The 12530-nt window shown below is 43.9% G+C and overlaps 1 protein-coding gene across 1 annotated transcript in view; it reads left to right on the top strand.

Annotated features, from left to right (window-relative positions):
• The window catches only part of DYRK4 (dual specificity tyrosine phosphorylation regulated kinase 4), a 161513-nt gene extending 155210 nt beyond the window's left edge, over positions 1 to 6303 (top strand). Inside the window, exon 17 of the mRNA XM_033951753.1 lies at positions 4998 to 6303. Within this exon, the coding sequence (XP_033807644.1) occupies positions 4998 to 5266 (269 nt within the window). The 3' untranslated portion in view covers positions 5267 to 6303. The remainder of the gene's footprint in view (positions 1 to 4997) is intronic.
• The last annotated feature ends 6227 nt before the right edge of the window (positions 6304 to 12530 follow it).

Genomic DNA, 12530 nt, shown 5'->3' with positions numbered 1-12530 from the left:
TCCAAAGTTCTGTCTCAGTCTCCACCTGCTGGTCATGATGAGATATAACCCACTTGTAAGATGCCTATGCCATCTGGAGAGCTAAAAGAAAGTAAATTAGCAGGTAAGAACCTAATTTCTTCTTTGTATACCACAAAACCTCACAGTTCTATGTGGTCAACAAAGCAGAAAGAAACTGAACAAACTCAGGAAGATATAAAATACAGTCAAACCTTGGATAGCGAGTAATGGGGTTTGTGAGTGTTTTGCAAGACGAGCAAAACATTTTATTAAATTTTAACTCGATAAATGAGCATTGTCTTGCAGTACGAGCACGTATGCGTGCATCATGTCAAGCATGCACAATATACGTGTGTCGCATTGCTGAGCGCAGCTGAATGTAATACAAGCATCACGCCCAATTCACCCGCAGTGTAGTGGCTTTTCGAAACGAGCAAGGTTTTGCAATACAAGTACTGTATTTTTGTATTAAAGTTTTTGGGTTGTAGAACAAACCGTCTGTTTCCATTATTTCCTATGGGGAAATTTGCTTTGATATATACGAGTGCTTTGGATTACGAGCACGCTTCTGGAACGAATTATGCTCGCAAACCAAGGTTTTATTGTATCGAACTTATAAAAAATTTTCAAATAGATAAGTCCTTAACAGTTTCCTAAAATGTTGATAAGAAGACGAACCAGTTATCAAGCAGTAGAAAATCCTTATCCCATCTCACTGCCTGAAATGATAGTCTTTGGACATATTTTTTATATTGACAGCCTCTTACCGATGGAAAAACAATAAGGCAGATGTTCGTAATGAATGTCTTGGGTTCACCAATGAGAAATGATCCATGAGCTAAGTAGGCGTGAGACCATGTGATACCTTAGAGCAGTGTTCTTCAACCTTTTTACACCCGTGGTCCGGCAGAAATAAAATAATTATTTTGTAGACCGGCAAACTACTAGGACTAAAATTTAAAAATCCCGTTTACGCCCCATCTCCGCGAGCTCGGTCCCCGCAAACTATCTGATCCCATCTGCACAAGCCGCAATTATGATTTTATATTGAACGTATTTTATTAAAGTATAAAAAGAAACAATATTCTGAACAATTGTGATTTTATAAATACAAATATACAGAGCACGGACCAACAAAACCCCTGTCTCCCCTCCCCTTCACATATATCCCCTCTACTATCAAGAAAACTGAACAAGCCAAGTTATTATAGAATGCTACATAGAAATATCATGCTAACAGAATACTGCAGTCCCCAGTTATGTCTCTAGCAGGATATATATTTCAAATCTGATATATTCTAATGACAAAATAGAAATAAAATTATTTTTTTCTACCTTTTGTTGTCTCTGGTTTCTGCTTTCATCTTGTTTTCACTCTTTTCCTTCCAGCATTTGCCCGTTCCATCCAATGTCTGCCCTCTCTCACTCTTCCCTGTCCATCCAGCCTGTTTCTCCTCTCTCCTTTTTACATCATTCATTCCAGCTTCACTGCCTTCTTCATTTTTATCTCTCCTACACCAGATCTAGCATCTTTATCCCTCTCTCATTTCTCTGCTGACCCCCTTTCCAGCATCAATGTCTCTCTACTTTCTCATTCCTCTCTCTCCCCTTTCCCTCATCTGATCTCTCCATTCCATTCTGACCCCCTTCCCCTCCTGTAATCTCCCTGCCAGCTGTTTCCTTCCTTTTTTCTTTCTCCCTTCCCTCCTTCCTTTTTTCCTTCTCCCTTCCCTCCTCCCTCTATCCAACATTAACATTCCCATCCCTTTCCCTCCTCCCCTCCCAGCAGCATCTCTCCTTCTTCTCCCTTCCCTCCTCCCTCTATCCAACATTAACTCTCTTCCCATCTCTTTCCCTCCTCCCCTTCCAGCAGCATCTCTCCTTCTTCTCCCTTCCCTCCTCCCTCTATCCAACATTAACTCTCTTCCCATCCCTTTCCCTCCTCCCCTCCCAGCAGCATCTCTCCTTCTAACTCCCTCCAAGTCCAGTAACAGCTCTCCCTTTATCCAGCAGCTTCCCAGCCTCCTACAGTGGCTTCCTCCCCTTCCAGCAGCTCTCAGTACTTGCCTGCAGGAAATTGCCGGTAAATCACTGCCCTGGCAAATAGAGCTGGTGGGAGGGGAGACAGCCACTGTGAAGGCTCCCCAGGATCTTGCTCGCACATGCTGACCATCTCCCTCCACCTGCACCTGAATCTGCAGCTCTCTCCGTTCTACTCGCAGCTTCCCCGCGGCCCTCTTCAGCAACTCGGCAGGGGCGGCGATCAAGACAGGCTGCCGATGTCGGGACCTTCACTCTCTGAGTCCCGCCTATTTTGTTTCAACTTCCTGTTTCCTAACAGGCAAGACTCACAGAGGGAAGGCCCCGACGTCGGCAGCCTGTCTTCATCGCCTGAGGCTGGGAGGAACAGCAGTCAGCAGGAACCGCAGTTGGCAGGAAATTTAACTGCTGACTTGATCTCGCCGGCCCTGCGCGGACCGGCAGAAATTTTCTGCGGACCGACACCGGTCCGCGGACTGGCGGTTGAAGAACTGTGCCTTAGAGCATACACAACTAAATTTAGGAGTCCTTTTATTAAGGCGTGCTAACCGATTTAGTGCGCGCTAAATGCTAAGTCACCTATAGAATATAATGGATGCCTTAGCATTTAGCGCGCCGTAATGAAAGGACCCCACAAACACCACTCTTGCCTCCAGTGGTAGCCAATGGAATCTTTGATAATAAGGTGTCACATGGTCTGTCTTTTTCAGATTAAAAATAAAATGGAGAGCTGTGACTGGTCTTGAGAAACTAGTAATCCAAGAAGTGAAAAAAAAAAGATACTGTGTTTTTGCTAATTAGTCAAGGCAGTACAGCAAGTCTGAACAGCTCAAATTCCCCTCTAAAAACTGGCCGAAATGAAGAGACATTCTGAACGGTTCTTTTACAATCTCGATGACAAGGAACTGGTGGAATGGAACTCACAGAATTACAGAGGATGAGACTTTTAAAGCCATTTTTATTTTAATGTTTTGCATACAATAAACTAATTATCTTCCTTGAAGGAAGTTTTCTCAGCCAGCCAAAGGACTTGAGCGTCCAATTAATCTCTTACCCTTAGACGTGATCCCTTCAGACCATAAGTACTGAGGCTATTGGGGGAGGGGAGGAGGAGGCAGAAACACCGCTGCTCTCTGTGTATTACATTTCTATGGTGAGGCATGCATGTAAAGGTTAAGTGATGGCAAAATGTTTGTATATAAGCTGCATTTGATGGTTTCTACTACTTTTGTGGGATATAAATGCCTGTAAAAATAAATGTCCACAGCAAAATCGTAGTTGTTTGTCCAGTTTCTCCTGTCTGCATTGCACAGAGGGTATTTTCCAGCTGTTAGCTGTACATTCTTTCATTGTTCTAGTATGGGGCATTACCCACAATCCTTTGCACTGAAGATATCTCCCATAGAATTCTGACTGCCTATAGGATATTGCTGCTCCCTTCTAGCAAGTCAGCCTTGTAGCTCTGCTAGCAAACTTGCCACTTCCTCTAAATCCATCTAGATATCAGAGGCCTAGCCAGACACCCGGTTTTGGGCGGGCTTGAACAAAGTGGGCCCAGGAACCCCCACCCAGCCCCCTGCCCCGGCATCTTTCTCCCCCAGGCAATCTGGCATCTCTTAACGAAGTCCCAGGAACAGGAGGCTGCATCAGAGGGAAGACTCGGGACTGCTGCGAACAGCCATTATGAGTCGCTGTTCGCTGATGGCCCCACACTGAAAGATTTAAAAGGTACTAGAGGGGGGAGGGGGTTGGAGAAGGAAGTTAAGAGGAAGGAGTGGTTGGTACCCTGGGCAAGTCACTCAATCCTCGTTTGTAAAACTACAAAAAGGCAGTATACAAGTCCCGATCCCTTTCCCTGATGTCCCAAGTACCTGGCAGAAACCCAAAGAGTAGCAAAATTCCAGAGCTGAGATTGTGATGTCATAATGCCTCATTCCACCAATGCCTAAGAGCCAACCTCAGCAGTGATGTCACAATGGCTTCATTTTTCTATACATGGCTCACTTCTGCCATTGTATTGGAGGAAAGTGTGGCGCAGTGGTTAGAGCTACAGCCTCAGTACCCTGAGGTTGTGGGTTCAAATCCCGTGCTGCTCCTTGTGACCCTGGGCTAATCACTCAATCCCCTCATTGCCCCAGGCACATTAGACAGATTGTGAGCCCACCAGGACAGATAGAGAAAATGTTTGTAAACTGCTTAAACCAGTGGTCTCAAACTCCAACCCTTTGCAGGGCCACATTTTGGATTTGTAGGTACTTGGAGGGCCTCAGAAAAAATAGTTACTGTCTTATTAAAGAAATAACAATTTTGCATGAGGTAAAAACTCTTTATAGTTTATAAATCTTTCCTTTTGGCTAAGTCTTAATAATAATATTGTAATTTATAGTTAAAGAGACATATGATCAAAAAACTGTTTTATTTTACTTTTGTGATTATGATACACATACCAAGGGCCTCAAAATAGTACCTGGCGGGCCGCATGTGGCCCCCGGGCCGCGTGTTTGAGACCACTGGCTTAGACAGTTTGATAGGCAGTATATAAATACCTAAAATAATAATAAGAGATGCCAGATCTGTGGGTGTCTTGGGCATCCCTGCCAGCCAAAGACCAACTGTGCTACTGCTGTTTGGGCCTGTGCCCATTCCGACCCACCCATGGCTTTGCCAGTGCTAGACACCATAACAAGCAAGTTTGGTAGCACGGACATAAAACCGGAGAATGAAAAAGATGAGTAACAGGAAATTCAAGGGAGAGTGAAGCGAGTCAGGAAGGGCAAGGAGCAGCAGCACACCATTAGTTAACATAACATAACACAAATTCTTATATACCGCAGCCACTTCATGGTTCTGTGCGGTTCACGAGCCAGGGAATACTAACCAATCATAGCATGAACACAGTTCTCCTTACTGGTTAAAGCTTTCCTATTTAGCTTTTGCTTTTTGTTTTTTTTAAACAGATGATACCTTGCAAAGTAGTGTTGAAAAGTCAAGGACAGAAACTGCTGATAAAGGCGTCATAAACCTTGAAAATGAACGACTAAGGGTGGTGGCTGAGGCCGTGGTGGAAGAGGAGACAGAGAACAAGTTACAGTCTATGGATAGTCAGAATATGGAGAGGGTCACGCTAGAGAACCATAGAGACATAGTGATGAGGACGGGAACGCCAGAGGAGAACGAACAGGCCACCGTTCAGAACAACTCGACGTTTCTGCCACCCATCGTGTGACACGCTGCCTAGTCGACTGGGTCTTCAAGTTCACCTTGCTGTTGTGTTCCATTGGCGACTTTTTATACCCTATTGGAGGATGTCGTTTTTATTGAAATCTGATTCATAAAATGACAATAAATATGCACGGTTCCCTGGCTGTTCTCCTTTCAGCCTGCAGGAGGCATTCCAAACCAACACGTGCTATTATCTTGTTATCACAATTGTTACTGTTGTGCTCTCCTTCAGGACAGTGCCAGGCTGGCCAGTGATGTCTAAAGGGTGGTAGCTGAGTAGTGGGGCTGTACTGGAGCCCTCAGCATTTGGGCACGAGCAACAGGCAGGAGTCTGACACAGCAAAATGAACTTGATGTGTTTAAGAAGGGTTTATATTGGGTCCCACTCCTTTGAGTGAGAAGCAATGGGGCACTCAAGAGTTCTGCTCCTTGAGCTGAAAGACAGTCAGAGCAGTGCACCTCTGAAAAATTTGTTTGGGGGGGGGGGCTTTCAGTTTCAAAAGAAAACAGTGGCTCAGCCTGGTAGCCAAGCTGTGCATTATTCTCTAGACGATCTCAGTGCACGCTGCGATAAGTACACAATGTCTACAATCAGATTTCTATTTATCAGTTTATTTACTGATTAGGATTTCTTTGCTGTCATTTTCACCCAAAGTGGTGCTAGGCATACGATAATGCAGTTATTCATTCAGCAATAAATTAAGCGTGGAAATGCAATTTTCCCAGTTTCTTGGATCTGTTTTGCTCCATTTGGCACCCAGTTCTGCCAGGGTTTATCTGTACCTCATGCTCATGAAGGCCGCAGAAATCTCTGATTTGCACGCTCCCTGCAGGTATAAGATGGGGGAAGGGGGGTGCTGCTTGACGTCTGGATTTAGAAGACTGGATGTCCGGACAGTTTCCTGGACTGGAGAACGTTTGTCCGGGTTTTGGACTCGCTCTCTCCAGCCCAGCTCCCACCTGGAGTCCGGTCTGACTCTCGTGAGTCTCCTCTGTCCCTAGTACCTTCTCCGGCACTGCAATTTAAAAACTTTGGGCAGTTGGCAGCATTAGCGGCATGATCCTTCTGACTTCAGCCTGTCCTGGAAGACTTCGCTTTGCAGCACTTCCTGTTCCTGCGTTGGTAGGATGCTGCAGAGTGAAGACTTCCGGGACAGGCCGAAGGCAGAAGGATAAGAACATAAGAATTGCCGCTGCTGGGTCAGACCAGTGGTCCATCGTACCCAGAAGTCTGCTCATGCGGCAGCCCTTGGGTCAAGACCAGCGCCCTAACTGAGACTAGCTCTATCAGCATATATGTCTTTGTTCAGCAGGAACTTGTCTAACTTTGTCTTGAATCCCTGGAGGGTGAACATAAGAACATAAGAAGTTGCCTCCGCTGAGGCAGACCGTAGGTCCATCCTGCCCAGCGGTCCGCTCCCGCGGCGGCCCATCAGGCCCATTGCCTGAGTAGTGGTCTATACCTATCTATACCCTTCAATCCCTTTTTCTTCTAGGAATCTATCCAAACCTTCCTTGAAACCATTTAATGTGTTCCTGTCTACCACAGCCTCTGGAAGCGCGTTCCATGTATCCACCACCCTCTGAGTGAAAAAGAACTTCCTAGCGTTTGTTCTAAACCTGTCCCCTTTCAATTTCTCCGAGTGCCCCGTTGTACTTGTGGTGCCCCTTAAATTGAAAAATCTGTCCCTGTTTACTTTTTCTATGCCCTTCAGGATCTTGAAGGTTTCTATCATGTCTCCTCTAAGTCTCCGCTTTTCCAGGGAGAAAAGTCCTAACTGCTTCAATCTGTCAGTATGACAGACTCTGGAAGAGCGTTCCAGTTTTCTACCACTCTCTGGGTGAAGAAGAACTTCCTTATGTTCGTACAGAATCTATCCCCTTTTAACTTTAGAGAGTGCCCTCTCGTTCTCCCTACCTTGGAGAGGGTGAACAACCTGTCCTTATCTACTATGTCTATCCCCTTCAGTACCTTGAATGTTTCGATCATGTCCCCTCTCAATCTCCTCTGTTCGAGGGAGAAGAGGCCCAGTTTCTCCAATCTTTTGCTATACGGCAGCTCCTCCAACCCCTTAACCATCTTAGTCGCTCTTTTCTGGACCCTTTCAAGTAATACTGTGTCCTTATGTACGGTGATCAATGCTGTATGCAGTACTGTAGGGCGCACCATGGCCTGGTACAGCAGCATGATAACCTTCTCCGATCTGTTCGTGATCCCCTTCTTTATCATTCCTAGCATTCTGTTCGCCCTTTTCGCCACCACCACACATTGCGCAGATGGCTTCATCGGCTTGTCGATCAGAACTCCCAAGTCCCTTTCCTGGGAGGTCTTGTCGCTAAAGCTTCCGGCTGCTTGAAGTTTTTAAATTGCCACGCCAGCGAAGGTACTAGTTGACAGGGCAGACTCACAAAAGCCCTACCTGACTCCAGGGGTGGCCTGGGTTGGGGGCTGGAGAGAGAAAGGCTGTGCTAGGGGGACAGGGTGAGGCATGGATGTGTTGGGGTGGGGGTCAAGCGTCCTCCTTTTTGACTTAGTGAATATGGTAACCCTAGTTCTGTGACCTTGTAAGTCCTTCACTGCATGGAATTCAGCTTCTGGCCTAAACATTATTACTGGGACAAAGCAAGAAGACTCTGCAAAGGAGGTGGGCCAATGGGTGCCTTGCAAACTTTGCGAAGATGCAGCATACCAAACGTGGCGGCCGCCGCTTGAGGTATCCTGAAATGTGCCGACATCGACGCAATGACGTCGCACTCATGCGTAACTTGATCACGTCAATGTCCTCGCATGCAGGAATGCCCTCCAGATGGAGCCCTGAACCGCCAATGGGGGGGTGTTTTAAGGGAAGAGGCATGGAGAGGAGAGGCACGTCTTGTAGGCAGTCTGCTGGCACCTCCCTTCCCAGATGTCTCATGCCACACCTGGAATCTCGGCCAGTACACTGCCCTGTGTATAAAGAAAGCTGAAGATTTCATTTAACTGTTTCCTAGTACTTAGGACAAGGACTTAAGGCTGTGATGTGACCTGTGCCTAGAATCAGGATTAAATAGCTGGCTAAGTGAATTTGCCTGGGGTTCTTTTTCCTCCATTTATTCAAGCTGCCTGGGTGGAGTTCACAATCCGCAGGCATCTCTTTTCATGCACTGATGTTCCTACTCCTGGCCAATCCAAACAGGCAGTAGTAGCGGATTTCCAGCAGTGATGGACTATGCAGAATTCAGAGGGGTGGGGATGGAGTTGCTGCAGATTTCAAAAGGGGGATAATAGTGTCCTGAGTGCATGGGTAAGATTAGGGTTACCAGATTCCCTAAAAAAAATAGAGTACATGTGGCCCCGCTCCCCACAAACCTCATCTTTTCTTCCCTGAGCTTGGGGCTTTCCGAAACCCAGACAAACCGCCAGATTTTGGAAATCCATCCGGACAGTCTTCTAAAAATAAGAGATGTCGGGGCTTTCTCAGACATCTGGTAACCCTAAGAAAGAAGCAAGGTGCTGATGCTTCTGAACAAGTCAACTAGATTGGCTTGTGTTGACCATTTAACTGATAAGCTGCAGCATCTGTGTCTTTCCTGGTGAAATGGTCCCATCTGGTGGACCCTATATCTGTATTTGCCAACTGCGGCATTTCCTTGGAAATGTAAATGGCCAGTAAATCAAGCTCCTAATCAGTGGCGTAGCGAGGGTGAGAGGCGCCCCTCCTCTAATCCCCCCTGCCGCGCACACCCCTTCCCTTCCCCCGTACCTCTAGTTGTTCACACCCTCAAGCAACAACTTCAATGTGCTCCTCGTTATCCCGTCGGCTCTCCCTTTAACGCCACTTCCGGCGCCCGGAAGTGACTTCAGCGGGAGAGTCAACACTGTCGCGAGGAACACTTAGAGGTACAGGGAAGGGAAGGGGAGGAGTGGCATGAGGAGGGGTGCTGGCCCTCCACCGCCCCTTCCTATGTCCCTGCTCCTCACAGCTCAACCCTAGTTTACTTTCCAATAGGCCTGTGATGACGTCACATGCACAATTGTCTAATAGACCCACAGAAGAAAAAATGCAACAAAGCAAGTGCCATGGCCCTGGCTTTCATTCTCGACATGCCATTGAATGAAGCAAAGAAACAGGGCCAAGTCTAAGCAGGCAGTGGCCTAGGGGGACAATCCAATCCAATATGTAGTTTTATATACAGATTTATCCCTCAGAAAAAGGGCTGGACTCGGTTAACAAGATTTCCTAATGAGTAAGAACAATCTCTACTCCAAATATTAATTTGGGATCAATTAGAGATTTCTGAAATAAATAAGTTTTTAACATTTTCCGGAAAGTTGTTAATTGGGAGAGTAATCTAATCTCTGATGGAAGCTCATTCCAAATTTTTGCAGATAAGAAAGCAAAAGATTGGCAAAAGCTGGAAATAGTTTGGATTCTCTTGACAGAAGGGAAGCCAAGTTTGTGTTTCTGAGTCCTTCTTGAGTGAGAGGAATTGAAGAAGGCAGGAATGTGCATTTGAATTGAATTCTCCAAAACACGGGAAGCCAATCAAGGGGTGTAACACGATCGTATTTATGCTTACCAAATATCAGTTTTGCCGCATTATTCTGAAAAAGTTGCAGCCTTTTCGGGTTGCACTTATTCAGACAAACATAAACCCCCTCTTTTACTAAGGTGCACCAGCTGATTTAGCGTGCACTAAATTTGGATACACCCATTATATTCTATGGACGCGTTAGCATTTAATGCGAGTTAATCGTTAGCGGGCCTTAGTAAAAGGACCCCAAAGTGAATTAGCATAATCCAATTGTGATAAAATAACCGCCTGAACCAAAACTGAAAAATGTTGTTGGCAAAACAAATGGCAAACCCGTTTAAGTATCCTAAGGCTAAGAAAAGACTTTTTCGTTACATTCCTAACTTGAGAAGAGAGAGAAAGTGTGCCCAGGGGATTGGCAAAGAGAAGTTGCAGCCAAATCAATAGGTCCTGACAATGCCCCACAAATTCAAAGAACTAAGTATGCATTTATAGAGAATCATTCTGGAAGGGCCGGTTTTGTAGCAATCATGATTTTTATGTTTCAATCTCTTTATTAAGTAAGATCCAAAAAGCAACCGATACAATGCAAGATCTGAAAGCTAATTGAAGCTGCTCCATTAACCCAGAGACAAAAAACAGCACTACTAATCAAATATCCACTCTAAAAGCATAGGGACTGGCAGACTACTTCTGCAAAAAAATTGCCACTATCCGACAAAATTTTGTTGGTAACAAGATAAACAATTTCATACCCACAGCCAAATGCATTAATTTCAAAACACCAACTTTAGGGGACATAGAAGGCAATCAAATCAATCAATCTAAAGGGCTCTCGATTAGAAATAATCCCCCCATTTTACCTAAAAAATTATTTTGCTTGTTTCGGACCTTTCATCCTTTCACTTATTCAAAACAGTCTACTCACTGCAACTGTTCCCATTTCTTGGAAAACCTCAATTGTCACACCAATATTAAAAAACTATAAAGTCAGTCAGGACGATACTTCCAATTACCGCCCAATTTCCAATTTACCCTTTCTAATGAAATTAACTGAAAAACTGGTTTTTGAACAACTTTCAGACTTTATTGAATCCTCGAACGCCCTCCACCCAAATCAAACTGGTTTTCGAAAACACCACAACACAGAATATTCGATGATTGGTCTTGTAACAAACATCCATTACTACTTAGACCATCACAAATCCGTTGCCCTTTTTTCGTTAGATTTATCTGCAGCGTTCAATACCATTGACCACGAACTTTTACTGAATCGGTTGGAATCTTTAGGTATAGGTGGTCAAGTTCTGAAATGGTTAACTTCTTTTCACTCAGACCGTTCCTCCAGAGTCAGATTTAATGATGACTACTCTACACCTTACTCTTCTACCTATGGGATACCCTAAGGGTCTATTCTGTCACCTCTCTTATTTAACATTTTTCTCTCTCCACTTCTCACCATTTCGCAATCACTAGGTTTTACATCATTCTCCTATGCAGATGATATTCAACTTCTGCACCCTTTTGACCCGGAAAATGATGAAGAAATAACGGCTATCAATAAAAAATTAGACTTCATAAAAAAACTGGCTAAGTTCTAATAAATTAGCCCCAAATCTGTTAATATATTAATCCATTCTATGATCATATCTAAAATCGATTATTGTAACTCTCTTCTAATCAACATAACACAAAAAGAAAAAAGACGGCTTCAGATAATCCAAAATACGGCAATAAAACTTATTCATAAAGCGAAAAAATATGATCATGTTACACCACTAATGATTAAATCACACTGGCTTCCTATTTCCCACCGTATTAACTTTAAGATATTATTTTTAGTATTCAAAGTTCTAACCTTCAATGAACCACAATTTATGACAAGAATGATTATTCCTTACAATGCCCCTCGCTCTCTTCGATCATCTTCTTTAAATTTACTAACGGTTCCCTCTTTGAAAATCGTTAGCACAAGAAGAAGTGATATGTTTTCTGTTATGGCTCCTAAATTGTGGAATTCACTGCCACATTATATCAGAAATGAAAAAGATCTTACCTCTTTTAAAAAATTATTGAAAACTTTTTTGTTTCAAGACGCTTTTGATATTTAATATGTCTTATTTTGGACCCTTCATATTTTATTATAGATATTAACCCCATTAACCCCCTTCCCTCCCTCTCGTTTTTTCCTTTTTTGTAATTTCCAATATAAATTGAATTTGTAACTTTTCCCCCCTTTCCCCCTTCAATCATGTCTGTCTTTAATCTGACTGCAAAAATGTTAGTCGGTTTATTTAATTTGTATGTTGTCTTTTATATCCAATTATATGTGAGACCACTAACTAGTGGCTTTTTAAATTGTTCATCGCTTAGAAAATTTGTATAAGCGATTCATCAAACGGTAATAAAACTTGAAACTAAAAGGCTGAAGGTTAATCCAGGACACTAATACCCTCTCACTGGCCCTGCAGAGAAAATATCTATATGCACTGAATTATATATTTGTACCTTCCTGTAAATGATGTTTCTAAATTAAATGGCACAATATATAGAAATCTTGCAGTGGCCTTGGGTGGCTTTAATTGTTTTTTTTAATACCCAGGATAAAAGATGCTGTATGGCAGGACTTCTTAACTCTGTTTTGCAAAATTCACGGTCAGTATGCAGTATACTGAATCTAGGGGTAGTGTCCCCCCTCCCTCCCCCCCTCCCCTTTTTAACATGTTTGCTGCTGTTTGAGAGAGGCTTTGGAG

Source organism: Geotrypetes seraphini, chromosome 7 (genome assembly GCF_902459505.1).
Source record: "Geotrypetes seraphini chromosome 7, aGeoSer1.1, whole genome shotgun sequence".
Classification (NCBI taxonomy): Eukaryota; Metazoa; Chordata; class Amphibia; order Gymnophiona; family Dermophiidae; genus Geotrypetes; species Geotrypetes seraphini.
This window is presented reverse-complemented; position numbering and strand designations above follow the sequence as displayed.